At 36.8% G+C, this 26821-nt stretch overlaps 1 protein-coding gene across 1 annotated transcript in view; it reads left to right on the top strand.

Annotated features, from left to right (window-relative positions):
- The window catches only part of Tmem38b (transmembrane protein 38B), a 60010-nt gene that overhangs the window by 28324 nt on the left and 4865 nt on the right, over positions 1-26821 (top strand). The window contains exons 4-5 of the mRNA XM_004638068.2: positions 7397-7484; positions 15991-16108. Of these exons, the coding sequence (XP_004638125.1) occupies positions 7397-7484; positions 15991-16108 (206 nt within the window). The remainder of the gene's footprint in view (positions 1-7396; positions 7485-15990; positions 16109-26821) is intronic.

Genomic DNA, 26821 nt, shown 5'->3' on the forward strand with positions numbered 1-26821 from the left:
AAAGATGAACAACATAAGACTAATAAACATCAGTGAGACAGAAGGAGTCAACACAAATGATATAAAAAGAATATGGGCAGAAGTAGTAGCAGAAACCTTCCCAAATATGGGGAAACAATCTGACATTCAGGTAACCAAAGCATATAGAATTCCAAATAATATCTACCCAATTAAAACTACATCCAGGCATATAATAATCAAGATCCCAGAAATTCATCACAAGAACAACGTACTTGGCAGCTGGGGAGATGGCTCAGTGGATAAGTGCTTCCCTGGCAAGTGCAAGGGCCTGAGTTCAATCCCTGGTTCTGCAAAAAAAAAAAAAGAACAACATACTTAAAGCCACTACTGAGCCATCTCCCCCGCCCCTATTTGTTTGTTTTTTGATACAGGGTCTTGCTATACCATTCAGACTTGTAGTGGTCCTCCTGTCTCAGCCTCCTTAGTGCTGGGATTACAGGTGTGTGCCACCATTCCCAGGGTTCTAGAGTTGGCATATCATGCAATACAAAAGATCGAACTTGGGACTTTGCACTTGCAAGGCAGATGCTTATGCTGCTGAGCTGTCTCCCCAGCCTTGTTCCTTTGTTCTTAACCCCCCTTTTTTTTCTTCCTGCCAAGTTGTGCTTATCAGGTGTTTGTGATGTGTCTACCCACTTGTACTTTGGGTTTTGAGGGGGATACTGTGTCACATAGTTTTGTTGTAAGTGTTGTGCATAGAATTTTGGTTTTGCTATCCAGTTGTGTTTTGTGTTTTTATATGTGGAGTTGAAAAGATGAAGACATATATATATTATATATATATATATAATATATATATGTTTATTTATATAGCCACTACTGTCTTCCCAGAAGTCTTACCATTAGTTTCCATGTTCCCTGTCTATGCCCTTCCTGTTTCCTTTTTTCCTTTGTTCAAAGGTAACTATTATTTTAATTCTGTGCTTTTCATTTTTTTCCTTTTTCATGTAGTTTTAGCTTATGTTTATATCTCTAAACAGTATAGCTTTCTAATGAAATCATGTTTTTTGGTGACTTATATTTTATTCAACTTGTTTCTTTGATTCATTCTTATTGTGTTATTGTAATTTATGAACGTTCATCACTGTGTAGTGAAAGAGAATTAATATGTCATAGTAATTCATTTTTCTATTGACAGAGTTGCTTGTAGTTTTCCTTGTCAAACAATATTTCGAAGAAATTTTTAAATTATTTACTAGCATACATGAGTAAGATTTTCTTTTGGCATATACTTAAGAGTATATATTTCTTAAGAAGATGATTCTTAAGATATATTATTTGGATAGTGGCAAATCACTTTATAGGGTGGTTATACTAATTTATATCCCCATTGTTTTATACCCAAACTAAGAACTGGACTTCACCACTAATATATACGTATATATATTTCCATATGTTCGTCTGTCCTTTTATTTCCCACAGGTAACCTTCATCCTAAGGTTTGTGTTTATCTTGCCTTCCAGAAAAATTGCTATTACATATATGAATAAAGAATAGATTTTTAGTTTTATTTGTTTTGGACCCTATTTAATTAATCTTTGTGGAATTGGAAATTAAACCTAGGGTCTTATGCGTAGCACTGAACAACACCTCCAGCTCCATTAGCCCTATTTTCTTTTTCTTTCTGGTACCAGGGATCAAACTCAGGGCCTTGTGCTTGCCAGGGAGGCACTTAGGCCACTGAGCTATATCCCTGGCCCTGGCCCTATTTTCATCTGTCGTTTTTGGGGGCTTATTTTAACTTGACATGTTAGTAAGATTCCTCTGTGTATGTATTTAGCTAGTCATTCCTTTGACATTATTATATAACCCATTGTATTGCTATCTATATTCTTCTTTTGATAAGCATTGTTAAATAGTTTGGTTGTTTTATTAGGCATTATAAGACAACAATGGCAACACTCACTTATGTAGCATTTACTGTCCTAGGCAATTTTTGTAAGTGCTTTGTACCTATTATCTCACAAAAACTTCACATGGACTCTGGTACTATTTATTCTTAGCGAGTAATGGAGCCAAGGTGTGGATGAGTTACCTTGCCCAAAGTATCACAGGTACAGTATTGGGTAGTTGGAGCTGGGTTTCAAAGCTAGGATATCTTGTTCTTTATTTTGTGGCAGTGCAGGTATTTCTTTGGACTCATGAAATAGGGACATTGTCCTTACAGATCCTTAATATGAAAAAAATGATGCTGGCCTAAAGACAGTATACTGTTTTCTTTTTTAAAGTTTTAATATTTACAATGAATTTATAATAGCTGTTTTATTTAAATTTTGTTTGAGAGTTAGAATGTTCATAGTATACTTTACCTGCTTGTAAACAGGGTCATCAGTAGCACCACAGCCTTATAGTATTCACATCTGGCAGTTAGCACCATCTGCTGGCAAAGAGAAACAATAACTTGGTTTTGTCATAATGCATATTTATTGCTTGAAAGACAGTACACGCTTTCATAGGATTTTTTGGAAAAGCAGTTTCTGAGGGAAATGAATATTTTTCATTTTTTGTGTATTGGTTTTTATGTCACATTATGATTTCCTTAAACTTCCAAGTATGTACTATATATTTACATGACTGAGATTATATACTGGTGAGAAAAAAAATGAGGTAGTTTTGCAGGTGTCATTGTGTCTAGTTTTTTTTTTTTTTTTTTTTTTGTATTTAGTACAAGGTCTACAGGGTCTCACTATGTAGATCAGACTCGTAGTGATCCGCCTGTATTCAGCCTCCCAAGAACTAGGATCGTAGGCCTGCGATACCACGTCCAGTCTCAGTCACCATCTCAGCATGCCTCACCAGGGATTGGACCCCAGCTGCTGCACTCTGCCTAAGCAGGCGCTTTAGTCCGCTGAGCTATCTGGCCGGCCGTGTTTTTTTCAAAGCATGTACACAAAGAGCAAACCTGTCATATTTATTCTTTTTTGGCTTAATTAACTGATACATAATATCTTTGATAAAGGAATGGGATTGATAGTATAATGAAAATAGTTCTTGGTGACTGTGATGTATCAGTCACATTCTGTCACTGGGACAAAGTACCCATCATCCACAACTTAATTTGGCTCAGGGTTTTGGGATTCAGGCCAATGTTATGTGGCCCCAAGGTAAAAGCATTATGGTAGGAGGGCATGGCAGGGGAAAGCTAGGAATGAAACTAGGAACGAAAGGGGAAGGAGCTGGGGAGGGAAGTGCACCCTCCAAAGCCATATCCCTGGCAACACATCGCTTTCAACTAGGCCCACTTTTTTTTTTTGGTGGAACTAGGGATTGAACTCAGGCCCTGCACTTGTCAGGGAAGCGCTTATTCCACTGAGCCATCTCCCCGGCCCCTTTAGGCCCACTTTTAACAGCACTTTTAGCTACAAACTCCTTAATGGATCAGGCCTCTGATGAGTATAGCACAGCTATAGTCCATCTAGAGTTGACCTAAGGGAAATTTTCCAGATTTAGATTTAGAGTATCCCTCAAAAGTCTCATGTGTTGGAAGGCAGGGTTTTTGGAAGGTACATGGACTATTCATTTTAAAATATATATTAAAATGAATTACAATATATAATTATAATTTTTGTATTTAAAAATCTATTATTGTCTTCTCATTCTATATCTTTTCTTTTTCCTGGTATACTTTCTTTAGGCAGTTTATAAGTCAAAGGTATCTTATGTGTTGCAAATTTAAATAGGGCAAGATTTTAGTCTTGAGAAGGATGGGTATGGTGATTAACCAAGGAATGTTGGTTGAATGATTCATTAAAAGAATTTCAAAAATCTAATTTGTTACAGAATAGCAGTGGAGAGTTTAGAGAGCCATTGGTCTGATATGTTTGTTTGTGAGTCTGTGAACATAGTAAATAGCTTTCCTTTTGCTCTGTGGCTGACTATTTAGCACACAAATGAAAACAGTGTTTGCTTATTGTTAGCTTATTATGCAAATACTTTAGAACTTCTTGAGTAAATACTGACTGATTCAGAAATAGTGATAATTATAAGTTTCAGATCAGGTGCCCAAATATCATATAATTCAATGTAAAATGTTCAAGATTGTTTTCATGTAGTGTTAGGAATAAAAATGGAGTCATTTGTGGTGTTGGTTTTTGTGATTCCTTTGAGTATTAATTATTTACTAATAATTTTTACTTTTGAGCATTAATTATTGCTAAAGTGAAATCAAATCCTCCTTTCTTCATTGAATCTACGTAGATGTCAAAATATATTTATTAAAACATACGGAAAGTGTATTATTTGTGTATATACTCTTTTCCTTTTAACCATGTTTTGAAACTAGCTTTATATTTAAAGTGAGTAGTGTGTAGAGACTTATACAATAAATGAACATGTAAAAGTTTCAAAAATTATTTTATTACTCAGTTAATTCATTTTTTTGTCAGACTTTTTACCAACTGATTGTTAGACTTATTTTATGTTTTGTGTCTAGATTGTTTGTCAATAAATAATTCATAACTACTTTTCATCATGCTGACTTTCGGGTTAGCAGATAATAAGATGAATGATTTTTGTCATCGGATGTCTATTTTAATTTATGTGAGCATTATAGGTTTTGCTTTATATTATAAAGGAAAGTATATGAAAAAGATATTAGGCATAGAAATGAATTGTTTAGTTGTGCAGAGCCACTATTAATCTGAGCAGAGATGACTAAATAAAACATTACTTCCAAAGCTGTGGGTATAGTGTAGTATTTCTGTGGCACTTTGGAGAATAGGGAGGAATTAGGAGAGGTGAAGAAAAGTGGTGATTAAGGCTCTGAAGCAGTATTTTGGCAAATATTTCATTTTCTATGAATACATTTGAGATTTCTGATTATGAATCATGAAGTGTAGAAAAATTAATGGCTGCCTTTGAAGAGATAATACTTCCTTCATGCAGTGCATTCTATATCACCTCATTAGAAGGAATGTTTGTTCAAGGCATAAAATTGCTTACCACAGTATTTTAAGAGTGGAGGGGAAAGGCAGCATGTTTTCTAGTACATGCTCCTGTTTGTAGTTGAACAGATGCTAAAAACAAATGAGTAAGTTTTAAAAAGCTTCACCAGACAGGTGGTGAATTATTCTAAAGCTAACAACATAATTTAATTGGTTAGAACTAAACTTACTTAACTAAATTGAAGATCTAGGTTTGTATTCTTTCAATTGTATGAAAATTGTTTTTTAAACATAAAATATAAATCTGCTTTCCTTTAAACTGTCAGCTTTCTTTTTCTGTACTACAGTTTACATTATGCACAAAGGGGTGCAGGTAAAGATGTTAGTAGAGGTTGAAATGCAGTTCGTGTTCAGTTACAAAAGGCCTTTTTCACTACTCAATTTCCTGAAAGAAAGCAGCTTTTGATGGTTGTATATTTGCTTAATTTTGTTAGATTCAGCACTTAGCTTCTAGAATATTGTAAATAGAATTTAAGAATCTGCTAATACTTTATACATCTATAGTGTAGTCAGGTATCTAACCTTTACATTCATCATGACATTTTGGTACATGATGTGTACGTTTCATGTTATTAAAAGAGAAATCTACCTCTGCCCACTTCTGCTTTTTTTGCACTCAACGTTTTAAGTTTATAATTTCATTTGGTTATGCTGTATTGTTAGTGCTTACACATTAAATTTTTATTTCTGTCCTGATTCTATTCATATATTAAAATATTTAAATTTTAATTTCAGGTATATTATATTTTTTTGCCCATGTGACCTAGTTTCCCAGGCCTATTCATACCTTCCTGTACAACTCCTGGCTGCTGGAATGAAGGAGGTGACCAGAACTTGGAAAATAGTAGGTGGAGTCACACATGCTAACAGCTATTACAGAAATGGCTGGATAGTCATGATAGCCATTGGATGGGCCCGAGGTAATATTAACAATATGTGTTCATAAATGTTCTGTTATTGATGTTCTGTAACTACTGAATAGTGAAGATTACATACTTTAATCAACCGTTTTTTTGTTGTTGTTGTTTTTTTTTTTTTTTGCAGAACCAGGGATTGAACTCAGGCTCTTGCGCTTGCCAGTGAAGCGCTTATTCCACTAAGCCATCTCCCTGGCCCTCAACTGTTGTTTTGGAAGGGAGAACCTTGGTTTTTGGCTCATAAGGTTAAATCAAACTAGTACTTTTCACTAGACATCACCTGTTATATTGAATATGACTGCCTTTTTGCTTTGTTTTTGTTTCTTGAGACAGCTTATCTCTGTTGTTGAGGTTGGCCTTGAACTCATAGTGATTCTCCTGCTTCAGCTTCCTGTATTGGGATTATAGGCATGCATTACCACTCTGGCTTGCACGTGACTGCCTGGTGGTGTAATATTTTATGACGGGCTTCATTATGAGCCCCTGTAGCAAATGGATTATTTTACCATAGATAATTTTTTTTTTTTTTTGGTAGAACCAGGGATTGAATTTAGGCCCTTGCACTTGCCAGCCAAGTGCTTATTCCACTGAGCCATCTCCCTGGCCCCACCATAGATAAAATTTATGTAAGAAATTACGTGATTCCTGTAAATAACAATCATTACCCTTTTTGTGGGTTTTTTTTTTTTCCTTCTCATATTACTGAGAATAGTAAATATGGTTGAGTATGGATTCATGTTCACTTTGTATCAGTTGTTTCAGTTGCACTGTTGTTTTATGTACAGTAATTGAACAAGTTCCTCTAAGCTCTTGTTAAGTATGCACCAAAAATAAACATATGAGAAAAAGAAATGATAACGTCAAGGTTCTTTTTTTTTTCAGGTTGGAAACAAATCTGTAGCCATTCTCTCTGTGCTTAAGGTTCCAATTTTACTAGTAATAGTGGACAGTTCTGATGCTAGTGAAAGGAAGAGTTGTAGTTGTTTTAGTATCTGAAATGTACAAAGCAGTTTTCTTTTTCCTCTCAAGAATTCTATTTTGAGGGGCTGGGGAGATACTTAGTAGAATAAGCATTTGCCTGGCAAGCTCAAGGGCCTGAGTTCAATATCTAGTTCCACCCAAAAAAAAAAAAAAAGGAATTCTATTTTGAGGGACTGGGAAGATAGTTTGGCAGTCTAAGTGCTTGCCTGCCAAGTACAAGGACCTGGATTTGATCCCCAGTACCACATATTGGCACTGGAACTCTGTGTGTGCCATGCTGGCTACCAAAACTGGGCGCAGTGGAACGTGCCTGTAATACCAATGCTTGGGAGGCTGAGACAGGAGGGTCACTATGAGTCTGAGCTGCATTATAAGACCCTGTACCAAATAAATAAATACTAGATAAAAAAAGTAAAAATGAATTCTATTTTGACACTCCTCTAGAATTCTAAATCAGGTGGTAAAAATATGACTTCTCTGAAATATTTTATTAAAGATAATTGGCTAAATATTCTTTTTTTTTTTTTCTTCCAGGTGCTGGTGGTGCCATTATGACAAAATTTGAGCAGTTGGTAAAAGGAGATTGGAAACCAGGAAGTGATGAATGGCTGAAGATGTCCTAGTATGTTGGTATATATTATACTAGGTCTGGATATTTATCCTTAGATTGTACTAAATTTCTTTTAAAGAGCGTTTTGAGGATTCTAATTGTAAATGAAATGTAACTAAAAATGGCACTGACAGTGGAAGGTTCAGAAAAATATTTTTCCTAAGATTTGTCCTCCCAAAGGAAGTTTTAAAATAAATATTGATTCTCTTCTCTGTGGGGTTTTGCCCTTAGAAAACAAAACCAAGGGGGCCAGCGAGATAGCTCACCAGATTAAAATTCCTGTTTAGGCAAGTGCAGGGACCATGGTTCAATCCTTGGCACCACATGCCTCACCATCCCCACCCTGGGTGCATAGAGCCGGCAACTGAGATTGGCTGTGTTGGTGCACACCTGTAATCCCAGCACTGGGGAGGCTGAAAGCAGGAGGATTGTTATGAACCTGAGCTATATAGTGAGACCATGTAACAACCAAAGACATAAAAAGAAAAAAAAAAAAAGGAAAAAAAGAAAACAAAACCAAATCTCTGTGATGTCATAAAGCTGTGAGAAGGGTATTTATATATGAGAAAGAACTACTTCTCTGGATGGAGATGAATTAGTTACAAGCACTTGGTATGTTCATTAATGACTATAATATCACCCTCATTTCAGATTATATATAGGGGTAGCAGTAAAATGACAAATGTGGGGAAAAATCAATATAATGCTCTGTAAATTGCTTGAAAAATGACAGTTAGGCTTAATGTAAAAATAACAGTAAATAAATAATCCAGTGTGTACTTGTGTGGTGCAAAGTGATATGGAATCTATTTAAGAGAACCTGATCATAAGATATTCTCCAAAGGTACTGAACTAATCTTAAGTCATAGATATATATTTGATGTATCTGAAAATGAAACAGATATAGTTACTGCTCCTAAATTTAGGAAAAAAAGTAAGAATGAGAAAGTTAAAGATGGATTTCATGTGACAATAAACTTATGTTCAAATTAAAAATGAATTAAAAATGAAGGTTGAACAGCAGTATGAATGATAATACACATCTGAGTAAGCCAACAAATTCCACAATACTTAACTTGGAAAATAAACTCTAAAACATCAAAGAAATAGTTTATAAATAAAATGATAGAAGCTTGAATTGATGATGTTATCAATATTTAAGAGAAAGTTTGAATACTTGCCTTGAAACATCTTTTGTACAACCTTTCTTGGGGCTTTTATAACCCAAACCTGATCATGTTCCACCTTTGCTCAAAACCTTGCAATGACCCCCAAGTGTTCTACATGGTTTCCCAAGATCTGCCTATCCACCACTCCAGTTTGCTTTGGTTTCATCTCTTAATAGTATTGTCTGTCTTTATCATTCCATTCTGTTCTTGGGGCCAGCATGGCATGTGGTACTGGGAATGAAACTCAGGACCTTGCACTTGTCAGGCAGGTGCTTAGACCGCTGGGCTTTCTCCCCAGCCCCCTCCACTCTGTTCTTGAAGACCCTGTGTAGTTTGTTTCAGCAATAGCTTTTCTTTCTGCCTGGAATCTTTTTCCCTAAATGGCTACAAGTAGTTTTCTTAGTTTGTTGTCTTTGCTCAAAATAGTTTTCAGCAGTTACCTTCACAATTCAGACTACTCAGCTTATTTCCCTTTCATTTTATTTTTCCAACATGATTTATCACTGTCTGACATGTTTTCTTTTCATTTTGTTTCTTTTCTATCATATTTGTTTGTTTGTTTATTTCCTTTTTCAGTATATTGTGTTCTATGGTGTAATCACATTTTGTTCATCTGTTGATGGCTATTTAGGGTGATTGTTGATTCTAGCTATTTAAAGTTGCTTTGAACATTTGTATGCAATTCATTGTGTAAATGTATGTTTTCATTTTATTTGTATAAATATGTTGTGGAATGGAATGTCTGGGTTATGTAGTAGTTGTATTTTTAACTCTTTGAAAAGTACTGAGCAGTTTCCCAAATTATCTTTTTTTTCCCTGTGCAAAGTGTCTTAAGAGTTCTAGTGTTCTATATTATTGCCAAAGCTTGGTATGGTTAGGGTTTTTAAAGGCTAACACAAATTCTAATAGGTATATTTCTCATTATGGTTTAAATAGCATTTTCCTTTGGACTAAAGAGGTTTTTTTATGTGCTTATTTGGCATTTGCATATTTACTTAATGAGTATCCCTGTATCTTTGTCTATTATTATTGTTTGAGTGTACGATTTACAGAGTTGTAATAATTCTTTGTATATTCTGGATACCATTTCTTTATTGGGTGTGTTCTTTGGGAAAAGCATAACAACAATTTTTAAAGTACTTTTGCATTCTGTGACATCTTTGCGTATCTCTTGAGTTGCAAAACTGTTCCTCATAGGAACAAGAAGTTCCTCAAGAAGTCTTTTTAATTTAGCTTTCACAGTTAAGCTTACTATTTCAAGTTTTTCTTAGAAGTAGTATTATGTAGGGTTTGATTTTTATTTTTCTGTTACATGCCCATTTGTTACAGTACCATTTCTTGGAAAGTCCTTGCTTTGCCCATTGTATTGACTTGTTATGTTTTTTGTACCTTTAACTTCTGATGAGGGTCAGAAGGAAGTGAGAAGATACTAGACAAAGCCTAAGTGGCTGTAGAGAATATACAGTGTCATAAATAGAATATTATAGAAATATACATTAAAGGTACTGGTGAGATTCTCAGAAGGAAATGAGAAACGTCACACTGTACACTTCATGCTGGAGCTGGTTATTATTTTATTTGAGCCAGTTGGATGCACTGCGTCTCCATTCTGTGCAGTAGCCTGAAACTGGCAATGATGTGAATATTTGCATCATGAAAAGGGGCAGATACTACAAATATGGGCATTTTCCCTTTCTCTTTCACCTGAGATCTTGTTTAGCCCTGAAAGTTTTAAAAGACTAATTCTAAATCATACCATGCAATGTAAGACTTTGAAGTCTGTTTTTGTAAAAAAGTACTTTATTGCCAAATATGTTTGCATATTTGAATTATAGAAGCATATTCACTTAAATATTTCTGTTAGTATATATTTGAATATATGTATTTACACTTATCATATGGGATAGGTACATATACTTAGCATACTTAGTTTTTTAATTTTTTCCCATAATTTTATTGATAAACAAATAGCCATGAGACAGTTTCAAATCAAATTGGTAGGACAGTTTCAATAATTAACACATTACATACATTCCTCCCAGTGGTTAATTGCTGTACAAGATGCGGACATGATATCCTATCTACAAACATCATTAGAACAAATCACTCTATTCATTAAAAGAATGTAACTATATATCTATCCTAACCACTTTGAATACACAGATACAAAATGGACATTAATCTGTATATCCTTTTTTTGTTAAGTTCCGTTATTTGAATATTATAGGTGTGTTAACTTAGCAAAATAATCTAAAAGAGTTCAGTAGTGCATAATAGTATTGGGTCTTCTGCTTGACTGGCAGTGTCAGAAATTGTTGACCTGAGTCCCCCACAGCTCAACATAACAGCATGGCTTTACTTCTATTTCGTTTTCATACTTTTCTGCTGGGTGTTTAAGACCAAGGTAAAGCAGGACTGTTGCAACAAGAGTTGTAGCTTTTGGGTCTGATAAGGTCAGTGAAATCCCCTCAGGATTTATCCTGAGATCCTGTACCTCAAATTGTTTGTCAGTGTCAGTCATGTGGATGAGTCACGGCCATTGCTTGGCCAGTGTGCTCTCTGTGAAAGCCTGAGAGAATGTTTTTTCTCCATGTGACTCTCGTTAGGCACACTCTACATCATTGATTACTTTCCTCTTTGGCCCCATAATCTCCTTGATTAGAAAATTTGGGACAGTGCCGAGTTACATGATGTTACAGTACAAGTTCTCATATGTCCTGAGTCTTAATTGACCTTGGAAGGCTAGGGCCAAATGTTGGCTTTCCTTGCAGCCCTCCTTTTCATCCAATTTTGGTCTGCAAACTCAGGTTGTTAACCATCCAGAAGACAAGCATATTGTTATTAACATACAACTTAGGCTGTTAAGCTTAACCTCACTATCTCTTTGCATATCAAACATCTTAGGCATAATGTAGAACAGGTATTTTTCATCAGGTATTGATGTGTTGAACTTTAAGTCCCAACAGAATATGATAAAAAAACATTTAAAAATTAGAATATATTTTAAAAATAGGCATAAAGAATGATATACTTATGTTTATACATAAGTCCAAAAATCTCATCATATACAACCTTGAAGCAGGACAGTCCCACAATATTTCTTTTCCTGGCTTTTGCTGTCATTCACCACCCACTTCCTTTTGAACAACCATCTACCTGAGAGACAGCATAGCAGCAACTGGCATGTCATGACAAGCAGCCCGTATTCAGAAGACCAGAATGACAGGCACTCCAAGCATGAAACTACTATTGCAGATTACCATATGCAGTGCAGTTGCTTAGTTCACAGGTATCAGTATATATAGTTAGTCAGGGTGAGAATCTTTCTAATTAACTGCTGGATTCAAAAATCTTCTGGAAATTCTCAGATCATTGCCTTGCCCATCTTCTACACATAACTGTATGGCTTGACATTTGACATTGTCATGTTTCTTAGCTCTTTTCCTTTCCCTCTCTTGGTTAGTTAGTCCTCGAAATCCTGCTTCCCTTTTGCTTGTATTATACCTATTTGTATTTCTTCTTTTGAGTTCTTATACGAGGGAGACTATGTGATATTTACACATGTGTGTCTGGTTTATTTCACTTATGAGTATATGTTCAAGTGGCATCCACTTCAATATAAAGGCTTTGAGTTTATCATTCTTAATAGCTGAATAATACTCCATTGTGTAAAAATACCACATCTTTTTCAACCATTCCTCAGATGATGGGCATCTTGGTTGTTTCCAAGATTTGGCTATCACAAATTGTGCTGCTTTAAACATAGGCACACATATATCACTATGGTATGATGTTTTCAGATCCTCTGGGAAAATTCCCAGTAGAGGAATAGCTGGTTTAAAGGGGATTTCCAGACCAACTTTTCTAAGGAGTCTCCATATTGATTTCCATAATGGTTGCACCAGTCTAAATTCCCACCAGCAGTGGAGAAGGGTTCCTTTTTCCCCACGGCCTCTCCAACATTTGTTGTTGGGTGATTTCTTTATGATAGCCATTCTTTCTGGGGTGAGATGATATCTCAATGTTGTTTTAATTTGCATTTCACGAATGGCTAGTGATGTGGAACATTTTTTCATATATTCGCTTCTTTAATTTCTTCCTCTGAGAAGTGTGTGTTCATCTTAGATGCCTATTTCTGGATTGGGCCTTTAAATTTTGGGGCCCTAGTGTTTTCTAGTTCTTTATAGATTCTAGAGAGCAGACCTTTGTCTGAGTACTTATTTGTCATGATTTTATCCAAATTTGTGGGTTGCCTTTTCACTTTGTTGGTAATTTCTTTTGATGTGAAAAAACTTCTCAGTAAGAGCAGGTCCCAGTTGTTAATTCTTTCAACTGTTTCCCGTGCGATTTGATTTTTGTTCATGAAGTCTTTGCCTACCCCTATGTCTTCAAGAGTTCCTCCTACTTTCTCTTCCAGATTTAGTGTCTCTGCTTTAATGTTTAGATCTTTAATCCATTTTGACTTTAGTTTCATACTTAGTTTTTATAAATTTCTCTTTCCCTCCCTTCCTTTGCCTTTCTATCTCTAACTCCCCTTTGCATTTGCAGCATGATCTGCTTGCCATTTCCTATTGTCTGTCCTTTTTTTTTTTTTTTGCCGAACTGGGGTTTGAACTCAGGCCCTTGTGCTTGCCAGGGTAGCACCTACTCCACTGAGCCATCTCCTTGGCCCTTTCATTTTGCTTTTAAATTTATACTTAGTTTCTTTTATGAGAGAAGTTTGACAATATTAATCTGTGTGTCTGATTTGGTTCACGTAATATTATGGCCTCAAGGTACATCCATTTTCCTACAGATGACTCAGATTTATCCTTCTTTATGGCAGAGTGGCACTTCATTGTGTGTGAATCGCATTTTCATTATGTGTTCATTTGTTGATTGATATATAAGCTGCTTCCAAGATTTAGCCATTATGAGATGTGCTGCTATAAATGGGAATGTATAGTGGGAATGCATTATGCATGTATCTCTGTGGTATGATGTTTTTATCTCTTCTAGGGAAATACCTAGTGGGTTGAATGAAATTTCTGTTTTTAGTTTTTTTCAGGAATCTCCATTTTGATTTCCATAGAGCTGTATCAACTTATATTCCCACAAACCAGGGATAGAAGAGCCCTTTTCCCACCCCTTGTAGCCTCCTAGCATTTATTATAATTTGATTTTGTGAAGATACGCATTCTTTCTGGAGTAAGATAGAATGTCATTGTTGTTTTAATTTGTGTTTCTTGGATGACAAAGATGTTGAGTATCTTTTCATGTATTTGTATTTCTGAGATGTGTCTGTTCATTTCAGTTGCCCATTTTTTGATTGGTTCTTTTATTTCAAGAGGTCTGATTTTTTGAGTTCTTTGTATATTCTGGATATTAGTCCTCTGTCAAAAGAGTAGCTATCAGGGGCTGGTGAGATGGCTCAGTGGTCTAAAGCACCTACTTAGAACAAGCTAAGCAAAGCACAGGGACCACGGTTCAATCCCCCAGCACCACATGCCAGCCAGGGCCGCCCCCTGGTGGGCTGAGCTGGCCACACACACACACACACACACACACACACACACACACATAAATAAATAAATAAATAATTAAAAAAAAAAACTTAAAAAAAAAAAAACAAAAGAGTAGCTATCAAAGATTTTTTTCCTTTCTGTGGGTTGTCTCACTGTGTTGATTGTTTCTTTTACTGTGCAGAAGCTTTTTGATTGGTATAATATTATTTGTTGATTCTTTATATTATTCCTTATGCAAGTAGGGATTCTGTTTATTTTTTAAATTTTTTTATTAATTTTATTGAGAAAGAAGTAGTGAGATAATTTCAAAACAGGTTAGTAGGACAGTTATAATAATACATTACATATTGTTGTCTTTGTAGGGATTCTGTTTACAAAGTTCTTTTTTGTGCCTATTTTATCTGTTTATTAACTCCTAGGAAATTGTTTCTCTTTTAATATTCATGTCTTCAATACATTTTTATTTTATTTTGGTACATGGTGATGGGGTCTAGAGTCAGGCTTCTGTGTGTATGTATTCAGTTTTCCCACCAACATTTGTTAAAGAGGCTATCATTCCTCTAGTATACATTTTTTGCCCCTTTGTGAAAGATCAGATGATGTAATGTGCCTTGGGGTTGTTTCTTCATCTTCTTGTGTGTTCCATTCACTCACACGCTTTTTTTTGTGTAGGCACCATGCTGTTTTTATTAGTGTAGCTTTCTAACGTAACTTGAAATCTGGGATTGTGATGCTGCTTCACTTTATCAGAGTCATGATATATATGCACATTTTAAAATATCTAATTTTTTTTCTGTGAAGAAAGGAATTTAACTTTGTATAATTCAGTATGTCTAAAACTTTATAAGTATATCCACAAAACTCAGTTTTTTGTTAATGCCAGTTAATAACTGTGATGGATTGCCTACTGGTGGTCAACTTGTTACATTCAGCTGAACAGAACTAGTATGATGCTGGGTGTGGGAGGCCCACCAGAGGATTATTTCCAGCAGCATAAGAAGCAGAACTAGAGACACTGTTGAGAGGGTGTTGGGAGCTTGTAGAAGCTTCTGGGAAACTTTTAGGGAGCTGGTGATTTTTGTGGGCTGTTTTGTTGGAAGATTTTGTTGTGTTGTCTTACCTGATGAATTTCACTGTTATTGTCAGGGGAAGAGCTTGGGACCTCGTTGAGAATGGCTGTAGTTCATTTTGAGCTCTGGTCCTCATTTTGAGCATTGCTTCAGCTCAGGGGAGGGGAAGATGGTACACTGCCCAGTTACCTGGAGAAGCTCGTTGTGTTGGTTTTCCTAATAGGAGCTTGGCTGTTCTCATTCTTGGAGGAGTTTGGAACCTCACTATTACTGAGGATGACTGGTGTACTTTTCAGGGACACTCCGGTTCTTACCTTGGGCATTGCTTCCTGGCTCCAGTTCAGATCCCTCAGCCTGCTAGCCAGATGCTTCATCCCACTGGCACAGATGTTCTAGCTTCCACCCCTAACCTAAGGCTTTCCTAGTGCATATCTATGAAACAGGCCTACATGAGGGTTCTAGGCCTCCAGGAGGACTTGTAGGAGGTATTGTTAATGGGCTTTAGATCTTTAGCTGGACTCACACAAGACATTATTGTGGGATCCAGGCTCTTAGTTGGATTCTTTTGGCCTTTAGTGTATGGATAGATTTCCTGCCCTCTCTCTGTATGTGGTTCTTCTGATGACTGCTATAAATGATCTTATAAAATCTGTCCTGTATTGTATTATCCCCCTTGCAAAACTCCGAACTATAATAGTAGCCCACTAAATTAGTGATTTACAGAGATTTAGATAGATCATATTTATTACTTACCCAAAATATGTTTTATTTTCAGCCCTTCCAAGTTAACTCTGCTGGGGTCAATTATGTTCACGTTCCAGCACACTGAGCATCTAGCAGTATCGAAGCATAATCTCATGTTCTTTTATACTGTCTTTCTTGTGACCACAAAGGTAAGAATTCCAAGTATCTATAAGTTAGTATTACAAATGCTATATGATCTTTCTCCTTTGAGAGAATCTTTGTTATTGAGCCAGTAACAAGAATGTTCATTTTGTATTATTATTATTATTATTATTATTGTTGTTGTTGTTGTTATTGTTATTGTTATTTTGTATCAGGAATCAAACTCAGGATCTCACACTTGTCAGGCAGGCACTGTGCCACTAAGATATATCCCTGCCTCTATCTATAGGACTCTTAAAAGGAAGACGGTATGTAAATTTGTATCTTTAGAATGAAGTAACTATAGACACTATTTGTATTTCTGTAGTCTTTGCTGTAGGGCTAGTTTGTGTCAGGCAAGACCCTGAGGAGTGACCAAAACCACTAGAACAGGCAGGGTTGAAGCAAACAGTGATATCTTTATTTCCAACTGGGTGCAGCTGGGAAAAGGGTGAAAAGACTAGTGGTGCTGAATAGAGGAATATGGTATGCTTTATAGGGAAGTTTAAGTAAGGGAAGGGGTACCACTGGGGGAGATGGAAAACGTTTGTCAGGGACTGCTGGTGGTTGTTTCCCCCAAAGTATAACAAACATGGATAACACATATATAAAAATAGTGAATTCTGTAAGAGAAATAGAAAATAAATGTCTCTCAGCAATGTTCAATTTCTGATAACTTGTCATCTGAATTCAGTAGAAGCAACTCAGTGGAAAGCCTTAGGTAGTTTCTGTTTTCATATGTGCACCTATCGTAGTTCCCTTTCTGTTGCTGAGACAAAATACCACTCACTGTTAAAGAAGGAAAGGTTTATTTAGCTGACAGTTTGTAGAGGTTTCAGTTCTTGGCTGTCTGGCTCCAAGGCAGGAGCCTTGGAGAGGAGAAATAGTTCACAGGGGGTAGAAGGCAGCAAAGTAGTGAAGTAGCCAGCAGCAATGAATAGTATCAGCCTACTTTATGTCCCTTATATCCTATCCAAACTACCCATACGTAGGGTGCGATAGCATTGCACCATTAATCCCAACATCACCTCCTTAATCCCATCATCACACACCCTAGAAACAGTCACCTCTGAAAGCCCCACCAGTGACTGTATGAAGCTTTGGGGGGCTGTCTAGATATAAGCCATAGCATTCTATCCCTGATCCCTGAAAAAGTCATGCACATCCCTTTATGCTAAAAGGCATTTAGTCCATTTCTAAAAGTTGCCAAAGCCCTAACAATTTCAGCATTGCTGAAAATCCCAAGCCCCAAGTTCTCTTAGATTTAAATTCCTAGATTCAAGCCCCTGTACAAATGAAAAGTAAGTGAAATATGTCCAACATACAATAGCGTATGTAAACATTGTACACACCTTTCTAAAAGATACAAACAGGAGAATAGAAAGGAACAGAATCAAAATAAGTCTAATATCCAGCAGCACAAACTTAAGTCCTATTGTTCAATGCTTTGTATTGTGTGTAATCTGTGAACCCCAAACAGCTTAGGTGGCTCCACCCTTATGGCACTGTGGGTGGATGCAGATGATCCATATTCCTGGCTTCTCCAAAATCCTTGGGTCTCTACCCCACCTTTGGCTTCACATTCATAGCTTCACACCCTGCCTTTCCAGGAGCGCACTGCTTGGCCTCCCAGGCCATCTTCTGAAATCTGGGTGGGAACCTCTCTGACCCCACAACTCTTACATCTAAATCCAGCAGTGTATGGATGCCAGGCTCTACTGCCAGCCAGCCTAGTAGCCAGGCTTCCTTCCCTCTCAGCATTAGGGACCGAGTGTCTGGATTACTGAGCATTCTGAACCAAATCCTGAGGGACAGGTTTTCTAGGCTGTTGCTATTCTGGAGCATCATGTACTGGGGCTCATTTCTCAAAGCACATTTTTTTTATTTTTAATCTTTGCAATATTGAGGATGCAAAGGCTGGAGTATTGCTTTTTTTTGTGATGTCCTTAGGTCATCTTTTCTGTTGTCCTGTTTCTTCTGAGCTACCAAGTTCTTTGCTCTATCTTTGCAGTCCACAGCTTTACTGGAGCTTCCTTTCTGGCACAACTCACACTTTAAGTCATTTTGCTGGGCTCTTTGCTCTTGATTATCAACATAAATCTGGCTAAAATCCTCCAACAGTAGGCATTCCACTGCTTCAACATTAGACTGTTTTGAAATTTCTTCTGCAAGATTCATTAGTTCAGTGCCCTTAATCTTAGTCTCAGGCAGTCTCTGGACATGAGCAAAATGTAATAAGGCATAACACATACTGCCTGAAGTCCAACAGGCAGTACAAGCGTTTTTTGCAACAAAAACCTCTCCAGCCTGGTCTTATTTCTGTCAGCATTCTGCTCTTCTGATCTCTGACCAGAATCTCCCATCAAGTGCAGCTTAAGCATTCCAGGGCTGGTTCTTCAGCCCACATCTCCAAACTCTTCTAGACTCTTCCCACAAGCTAGTTCCAAAGGTTCTTGAACTTTGTAATTGGATGTAGTAACAGCAACAGCTCTACCTGTATAGTACCAAATTCTATCTTAAATTGCTTTTTCTTATTCTGAGATAAAATACCTGACACCCAAAGTTAAAGGAGGAAAGGATTGATCTATCTATCTATCTATCTATCTATCTATCTATCTATCTATCTATCTATCCATCCATCCATCTATCAGTGTGGACTCGTAGTGATCCTCCTATCTCAGCCTCCCCAGCGCTGGAATTACAGGCATATGCCACCATGCCTGGTCTCAGTGGCTCACTCAGCATGCACAGGGGTGGAGCTGGCACAGCATGCAGTGCCAGGAATTGAACTCTGGTCCCTGCACTTGTCTAAACAAGGCTCTTGGTTCACTGAGCTATCTCACCAGCCTTATTTTGGTTTACAGTTTGTAGAGGTTTCAGTTCATAGTTGGCTGGCTTCAAGGCAGGGTGGCATAGCAGAGGGCATCACTGAGGAGAAATAGGTCATGGTGGGCAGAAGGCAGCAAAGTAATAAAGTAGCAGGCAGTGAGCAATGGCAGCATTCCTCTTTCTGTCTCTTCTATCCCGGCCACCCACTCTTAGGGTAAGTAGCACTCACACCTAAGATAGGCACCCTTAATCCCAGAATAACACCATCTATCCCAGCACACATTTAGATCCACCCACTTCTGAAAAGCCCTACAGGGGACTACATTAGACTTTGGGGGAACATCTAGACACAAGTCATAAGTCAAAGAATTACAGCCCTATATTCCATATTGATATCTGAAAGGCTGTATCCCAGAACCTCTGACCCTGTCCTGTTGATTCTGGAAGGAATCTTTCTCAATCACTTTAAAAAGTATTTTAAGTGGGGCCAGGGAGATGGCTCAGTGGAATAAGCGCTTCCCTGGCAAGCATAAGGGCTTGAGTTCAATCCCCAGTTCTGCAAAAAAAAAAAAAAAAAAAAAAAAAGAGTATTTAAAGAAAGTAGCATTTAATATTTATTTACAAAATACTTACAGATGAGTTTCTTTTTTAAAAAATTCATTTTGTTGGAGTATACTTCATATGTAATGAAAGGCTGTTCAACCTACAAGTACATTTTTAATGAATTTTGACCTATTTGTGTATCCACAAATTTATATCCATCTATGTATCCACTACTGTAGTGAAGATATGGAATATTTGTATCACTTCAGAGAACTATACAAACTGTAAGCCAAAATAGGGCTGGTGAGCCAAAGAGGAGGTGTCCAAAGAGCAAATATAGTCCTAAAGGTCACCAACCCCCAACTTGCTTTCTCCAATAATACCCCACCTCCTAATAGCCTGCTTAGTTATGAACTTATCAGTGGGCTAACTCATTGATGATGTTAGTGCCTTTACAATCCAGTCACCTCTTTAGGAGTCCTTTAATCCTGTCAGGTTGTCTATGAAGATGATTTTTTGTTTTTCTTTTCAATTTTTTCCTAGTTATTTTTTGGTTTGTATTTTTTTGTTTGTTTTTAGATAGGATCTCACTGTGTAGTTCAGGCTACCTATGAACTCATTTTGTAGCCCACTATCGAACTTTCGATCCTGCCTCCTAAGCCTCCCAAGTGCTGGGATTACAAGAGTGAGCCACATGGCTAGTTATTCTTGTAGGTTGATGTAAACTTTAATAGTAATTTAGATCTATTAAAGAATTTGATATTTTTATTAAAATTGTTGTAAATTAACTTGAGGCAGTTAGATTGATTACATAGGGAAAAAAGCAGGAGTGAGGTCAGAGCTGTGAAGTTCTGTAATATATAGTGAAGGTAGTTTTAGAATAGGAAATCAAGTATGAGTTGTAGATGATGAGGAAAACCAAGAGATGGTTTTAAGAAGGATGGTTGAGGTAGTTGTGCTGAATGCTGTTAAGAGGTATAAGAGGGTAGTGAATTTTCAAAATGTGAATGAAGGATGCTATTCTTAGGCTCTTTTGGGGATATGGATGGTCATATAGACATTGAAGAAGACTTAAGCCTTATTTTCAAGATTTTATTATTAAAAATAAATATAAGACATATACACTGTGTTTTTAAACTTTATGAGGATTGGGACTAAGTTTGCTTTATTTGTTTCTGTATTTCTAACAGTGTCTGGAACATGCAGTTAATTTTTGATAGTGTTTGTTGGCTGATTTGTTGATAAATTACCAAGATGGTCTTTCATAAGTTTCTCTAATGTAGTTCTTCCACATTTATTTGTCTGAGGAACTATATCAGAAGTGAGTAATTTATTTACCCAGTTTTTTGAAAGACATTTGTAGAGATGTGAGTTCCAAGATTTTAATTTATGTGAGACATTCAAGTTAATAATTACTTTTATTTTTTTCCCATAATTTTATTGATAAACAAACAGCAATGAGATAGTTTCAAATCAAATTGGTTCGGACAGTTTCAATAATTAACACATTGCGTATATTCCTAGTGGTTAATTGCTGTATAAGACATGGACATGATATCCTATTTACAAACACCATTAGAACAAATCGCTGTATTCATTAAGAGAATGTAACTATATATCTATCCTAACCACTTTGAATACACAAATACAAAATGGACATTCATCTGTATACCCTTTTTTTGTTAAGTTCCGTTATTTGAATATTATAGGTATGTAAACTCGGCAAAATATTCTAAAAGAGTCCAGTAGCCCATGATAGTATTGGGTCTTCCGCTTCACTGGCAGTGTCATCAAGTTAATAATTATTGATGGCTGGGTGACTGATATTGCTACCTCTGGAGACAGCATAGTATGAACCTAAAACCTGGTTGAAAATGCCACATGCCCTATGAGGTTCATTGTAGGGGAAAGTGGGTTAATTGGAAGACACTGATGAAGGTTTCATGGACTGGACCAGTGATGGTGAACCTTTTAGAGCTTTCGGTGATAAAAATACAGCCTGCTGTTCACACGTGTCCTAGGTTCATCACCACTGGACTAGACTCCTGAGTTAGCACTGCAGAGGATTAATGGCTCTGGGTAGATAGAGATGAGATGAAGAATGTTCTGAGTGGAGAACAAGATGATTCAAATTATGGGCTGGCCAAATAGCAGATTAAAGCGCCTGCAAGCAGGAGCAGGGCCTGGGGTTTGATCCCCAGGCCTGCTGTGCCGGCCCCGCCCCCAGGGCACACTGAGCCAACAATTGAGGCTGGGCATGGTGGCATGTGTTTGTCTAGCACTTGGGAGGCTGTAAACAGGAGCATCACTACGAGTCCTATCTAGTAGTGAGACCCTGAACACCCTGTAGACCCTTCCCTAAAATACAGAAAAAAAAAAAAAAGATTATTCAAATTTTACTTATGTAGACATGGGTTATTTATGTGAGACTGGTGTTATATTTATCTTTTTATTGTTAGGCACTGTAGAGTAAGAACGTACCTAAGTATCATGTACTGTTACAGAAGTTACAGTGTTTCTCACATTTTCTGGGTATTTTGAGATATTATATAAAGAAAGTGGCAGAGCTTTAAATAATGTGTTTTCCTGAGTTATAAATAAATTTTAAGGGGCTGGTGAGATGGCTCAGTGGTCTAAAGCACCTACTTAGAACAAGCTTAGCAAAGCACAGTGGACCACGGTTCAATCCCCCAGCCCCACATGCCAGGCAGCCTTGCCCCCTGGTGGGCTGAGCTGGCCACACACACACACACACACACACACACACACACACACACAAATTAAAAAAAAAATAAATAAAAAAAATAAATAAATTTTAAGATACGTTGAGAATACCAAAGTGTCTGTGTGGCTTCTACTTTGTTTTCCTTTTTAAGAAGGAAATAATGAAAATGCTGTTAATTTATGTAAAGCATTCTTTCTTTTAATAGTTTACTAAAAAAGTTAAAAGTTTTATAATTTATTTGCATATTTGTAAAGAAATGATTCATTCTGTTTGTCACAGTTTTATTTTTATCACCTTGCTAAGGCCTCATAAGGGACTGAGTTCTTAGAAGTCTGTCTTTGAACTTCCTAAGTCTATATCAGCAGTAATTTCTGATGTTAGTAGTACTTCTCAGTTGAGTGATGAATCTATCGGGAGCAGAGATTCTATTAAAATGCTTGACTTTGAAAAATATTCATTAGTTCATGTTCTCAGGAAATACTTTAAATCCCAACAAACTTCTCTTTGGATTTTGTGAAAAAGACATAGGTGTTTTTCTCATAGTAGGCCATTATTTTTGATCTGAAATTTTTTTCTTTTTTTCGTGTTTTATTGGTGGCCCATCAAGGTAAGCTGGGGTCAAGATAATTATGCTAGTATATCTGTCATTGTAACTATTCATTCATTCATTCATTCATTCATTTTGTATTACTACGAATTGAACCCAAGGCCTTTGCACTGAGCTATAGCTCTATCCCCAGACGTGTGTGTGTGTGTGTGTGTGTGTGTGTGTGTGTGTGTGTACTGGCAGTTGAACCCTTAACACTGAGCTGTCCTTCTTAGCCCTTTGTTTCGTTTCATTTCGTTTCTTTTTCTTTTTCTTTTCCTTTTCCTTTTTCTGTTCTTTCTTTCTTTTTTTGTACCAGGGATTGAACTCAGGACTTTGCGCTTGCCAGGTGCTAATACAGCTGAGCTGTATTCATGGCTTCTTAGCCGTTTTTTATTATTTTATTTTTGAGGCAGGTTCTTGTGAAGCCTGTAAATTGCTCACCTTGGGCTTGAACCTGGTATCCTCCTACTTCAGCTTTCCAGAATGGTGGGATTGCAGGCAAGTGCCACCAGGCCTGGCTATAACTGTTTATTCAAAAAAGATAATGTAATAAGCTGGGGAGATAGCTCAGTGGCATAAGTGCCTGCCTGCCAAAGTCCTGAGTTTGATCCTCATACAAAAAGAAAAAGCAGTATAAGAAAGTTGTTCTAAAATTTCACTTTAAAATGACATAAATTTGGATTTGATATTGTAATTAGTCTCCTCTAATTCTGTATCCTCTCTAAATGACCACGTTTCCATTAATCCCTTCACTTTTACCTTGTATGATTGTTGGAGACCAGGCTCCACAGGGTTAAGCTGCTGAACACAAGAACCTCTGGCTGTCTTGGAAAAGGGCATACTCATAGTGCTCTGAAGTCAAGATAGCACCACTGCTGAGGCAGCTGAGAACTTGGGTTGCTGGCACTCCCTATTCCAGAGCAATAAAGCTGCCAACCGTAGAGATCAAGAAGTTCTGTTCATTGGCAAAACTGACTGCTTGGAGAATTCTTTGAACTAACTTCCTAAGGTCCTGCTCATTTTCCACCTTGTCTCCCTGTTCCCTTCCTTTGTTTGAAAACTAAATGTGGGTTGTCTGGTGGAGCCCTTTGTCTTTACTCCTGAAAGAGAGTTCTAACCTTCTGGGATGCCCCCAAATTATACTAGTGTCCTTTATTTAAGCTGTTTGCTGTCCACTCATTTAGGAGATTGGGGGTAAGCCAAGTCCCAGTATATGGTAATGACTTCCTTATCTATCTATATACATTTCAGGAGCATATAACCTGAGGCCTACAGGTTGCACATGCCTATTTATAATCAAAATAGATGTTCTGTTATATACATTAACTACATTATATGTTTTGTATGTTACCCAGGACAGTCCCTCTTCTATCAGTGCAACCAGGCAAGCCAGGCACATTCAGCTTGTACAAACTATGATCACACTTTCTTTTTAGTATTTTTTATTTATTTATTTATTTATTTATTTTATTTTATTTTATTTTATTTTATTTTTTTTTTTTTTGCGGAACCGGGGATTGAACTCAGGCCCTTGCGCTTGCCGGGGAAGCGCTTATTCCACTGAACCATCTCCCCGGCCCCCTCTCTTTAGTATTTTCTAATTACTGATTTACTTGTCTGTAGGCCTCTTGAGGCCAGGGGCAAAGTTCAAAATTGTAGCAGCCAGATGTTTTAATCCTGTTGATGCTTGGTTTTAGATCTTGTTAACACTGTACTGTTTTGAGCTTGTCCTTCTAGAATGTAACCCTTTAAGAATATAAAGCCAGGCCTGGTGGCACATGCCTGTAATACCAGCACTTGGGAGGCTGAGGTAGGAAGATCTCTGTGTGTTCAAGGCCAGCCTGGGCTACGAAATGAATTCAAGGCGAACCTGAACTGCAGTGAGACCTTGTCTTAAAGAGAAAAATAAAATCAATTTAAGCCTGAGGTATATATCTGTACAGTTGCAGTTAGCTGACTTTCAAATCCAGCTTTTTTTTTTTTTTTTTTTTTTTTTTAAGCGCCAAGCAGCTGACTGGTGAAATGCCTACTCAACTCTTGACCTCTCAGCTGTTCTCTGCTAGCTGCTTTGAATTGTTCTTCTTCTTACACATGCACAGTTCAGGGGTGGCAAACACCTCTAGGGCAGATTACAGATAGGTTTTTGGGCTCAGTGTGCACTGGTTCACTCCTCTGTGGGCGGTATTTCCCTCAAGTCTTAGATCAGAGGTGGCACAACTATGGCATGCACACAGCACCCTTTCTCTTGGCACCTGAGCCTAATCACCCCAGCACACCAAATGCAAAGTTTTCACCTTTTGATAAAAAGTTGTTTGTATTATTGAAATCCCTTTTATTACTTTTAGGACAAAAAATGTCAATGTATGATTTATTGCTTTTTTAATAGAATAAAAAATAGAAAAATATTAGAAATGATACAGAATTTCACTAAACAAAATGATAGAAATTCAGTAATGTTATGTTGCATATTGTTATCTTTAATTTTTCAGATTACCAAATATATGTATGTAAAATTGATCAAAAAAATTAAAAAGAAGGAAAATTAAGCATTAATTGCACCTTTTAGTAGACCAGTAGATGCCGGCCCCACCCCCAGGGTGAGCTGAGATGGCAGTTGAGACTGGATGTGGTGGCACATGCTTGTAATCCCATCTCTTGGGATTACCGGTGGATCACTATGAGTCTGATCTAGTAGTGACACCCTGAACACCCTGTAGATCCTTCCCTAAAATAAAAAATAAATAAATACAAAAGTAGACCAGTAGAAATCAGCAATTATTCAATATATCCTGTGTATATACATAATATTTTCCCTTCTTTTTTTTAAAATGTATTTAGTACAGGGTCTACAGGGTCTCACTGTACAGATCAGACTTGTAGTGAGCCTCCTGTTTTCAACCTCCCAAGCACTAGAATTATAGGCGTGCCACTATAACCAGTCTCTGTCCTCCTTTCTTTTCTCTGTTCTCTTATTCAAGTTATTCCTTCCCTATGAACAGATTCTTTTATTTTCATGGTATCTATTGTACCTTTTAGATTTTATTTACTCTTTCAGATTCTTACACTTTCCAAACTCAAACCTCAGTATTCAGGTTTAATAGCAGCATTGGTACTTTTTGATAAATAAGTGGGTTTTGAGTTGCAGTATGTGCACTCAGTCTCTGAAAGGTTCTCTGTCACTCTCCTAGGTGCTTTGGTTTTGTCAGATTCCAGCTTCTGTCTCTTAATTCCATTGAGACTTCTGCTTCTGTTCTCCTGTGCTGTGAAATGGCACATACTCTTGAAAGGCTTCAGTGTATGTGGATCATGCTTTATTGAACTTTTTCAGGTTTTGTATGTCCTGGTTTTTCTCCAGTGCTTTTTAGCAGTTGTTTTTATGCATTTCTATATTTTATATTGATTTTGATGAGAAAATAAGTTTGATGTAAGCTGTGTGGTCATGACTGACCTAAGGTCTGTATGCATGCATTTTGAAAATTTGTTTTTATTTAGGTAAGATACACCTAATAGAATCAACTCTGTCAGAGTATATATTTCAAAGTTATTTAGTACATTCACAGTTTTGGATGTGAATAGTTTTATAATTTATGTAAATGATAGTATGCTATAGCTTATTTTATCACACTAACAGTGTGTTCTAAGGGTTTTTGCTTATTATTTTATTACTTTTAACCATTGCATAGTCTTCATCTCACTTATCTATTTCAATGTGATGGACATTTTTTTTTTTTTACAACTTCCCACTCCCTAGATTGTTACACTTCATAAGAATTTATTGTTGATAACATTTTCCCTCAGCTAGTGAATTATGTCAGGCCTTCTTTTGGAAATTTGATTCCCAGAATTTTAAATGTGATTCATTTGAGTGACTTGGAGAAATTGATTTTTGGGAGTGGACTTTAGGAAATATTTTAGACTTTAACATTTACTCTAACCCCATGTCGTAGCACCAGTGTATTTTCTTGAGCAAAGTAAGTATCTGTGACCACTGCATTTTGCTAAGGTCGGAAGCACTCTTCACTCCACCTTTTGATG

The sequence above is a fragment of the Octodon degus genome, unplaced genomic scaffold, assembly GCF_000260255.1.
Source record: "Octodon degus isolate 3935 unplaced genomic scaffold, OctDeg1.0 scaffold00094, whole genome shotgun sequence".
NCBI classification, from domain to species: Eukaryota; Metazoa; Chordata; class Mammalia; order Rodentia; family Octodontidae; genus Octodon; species Octodon degus.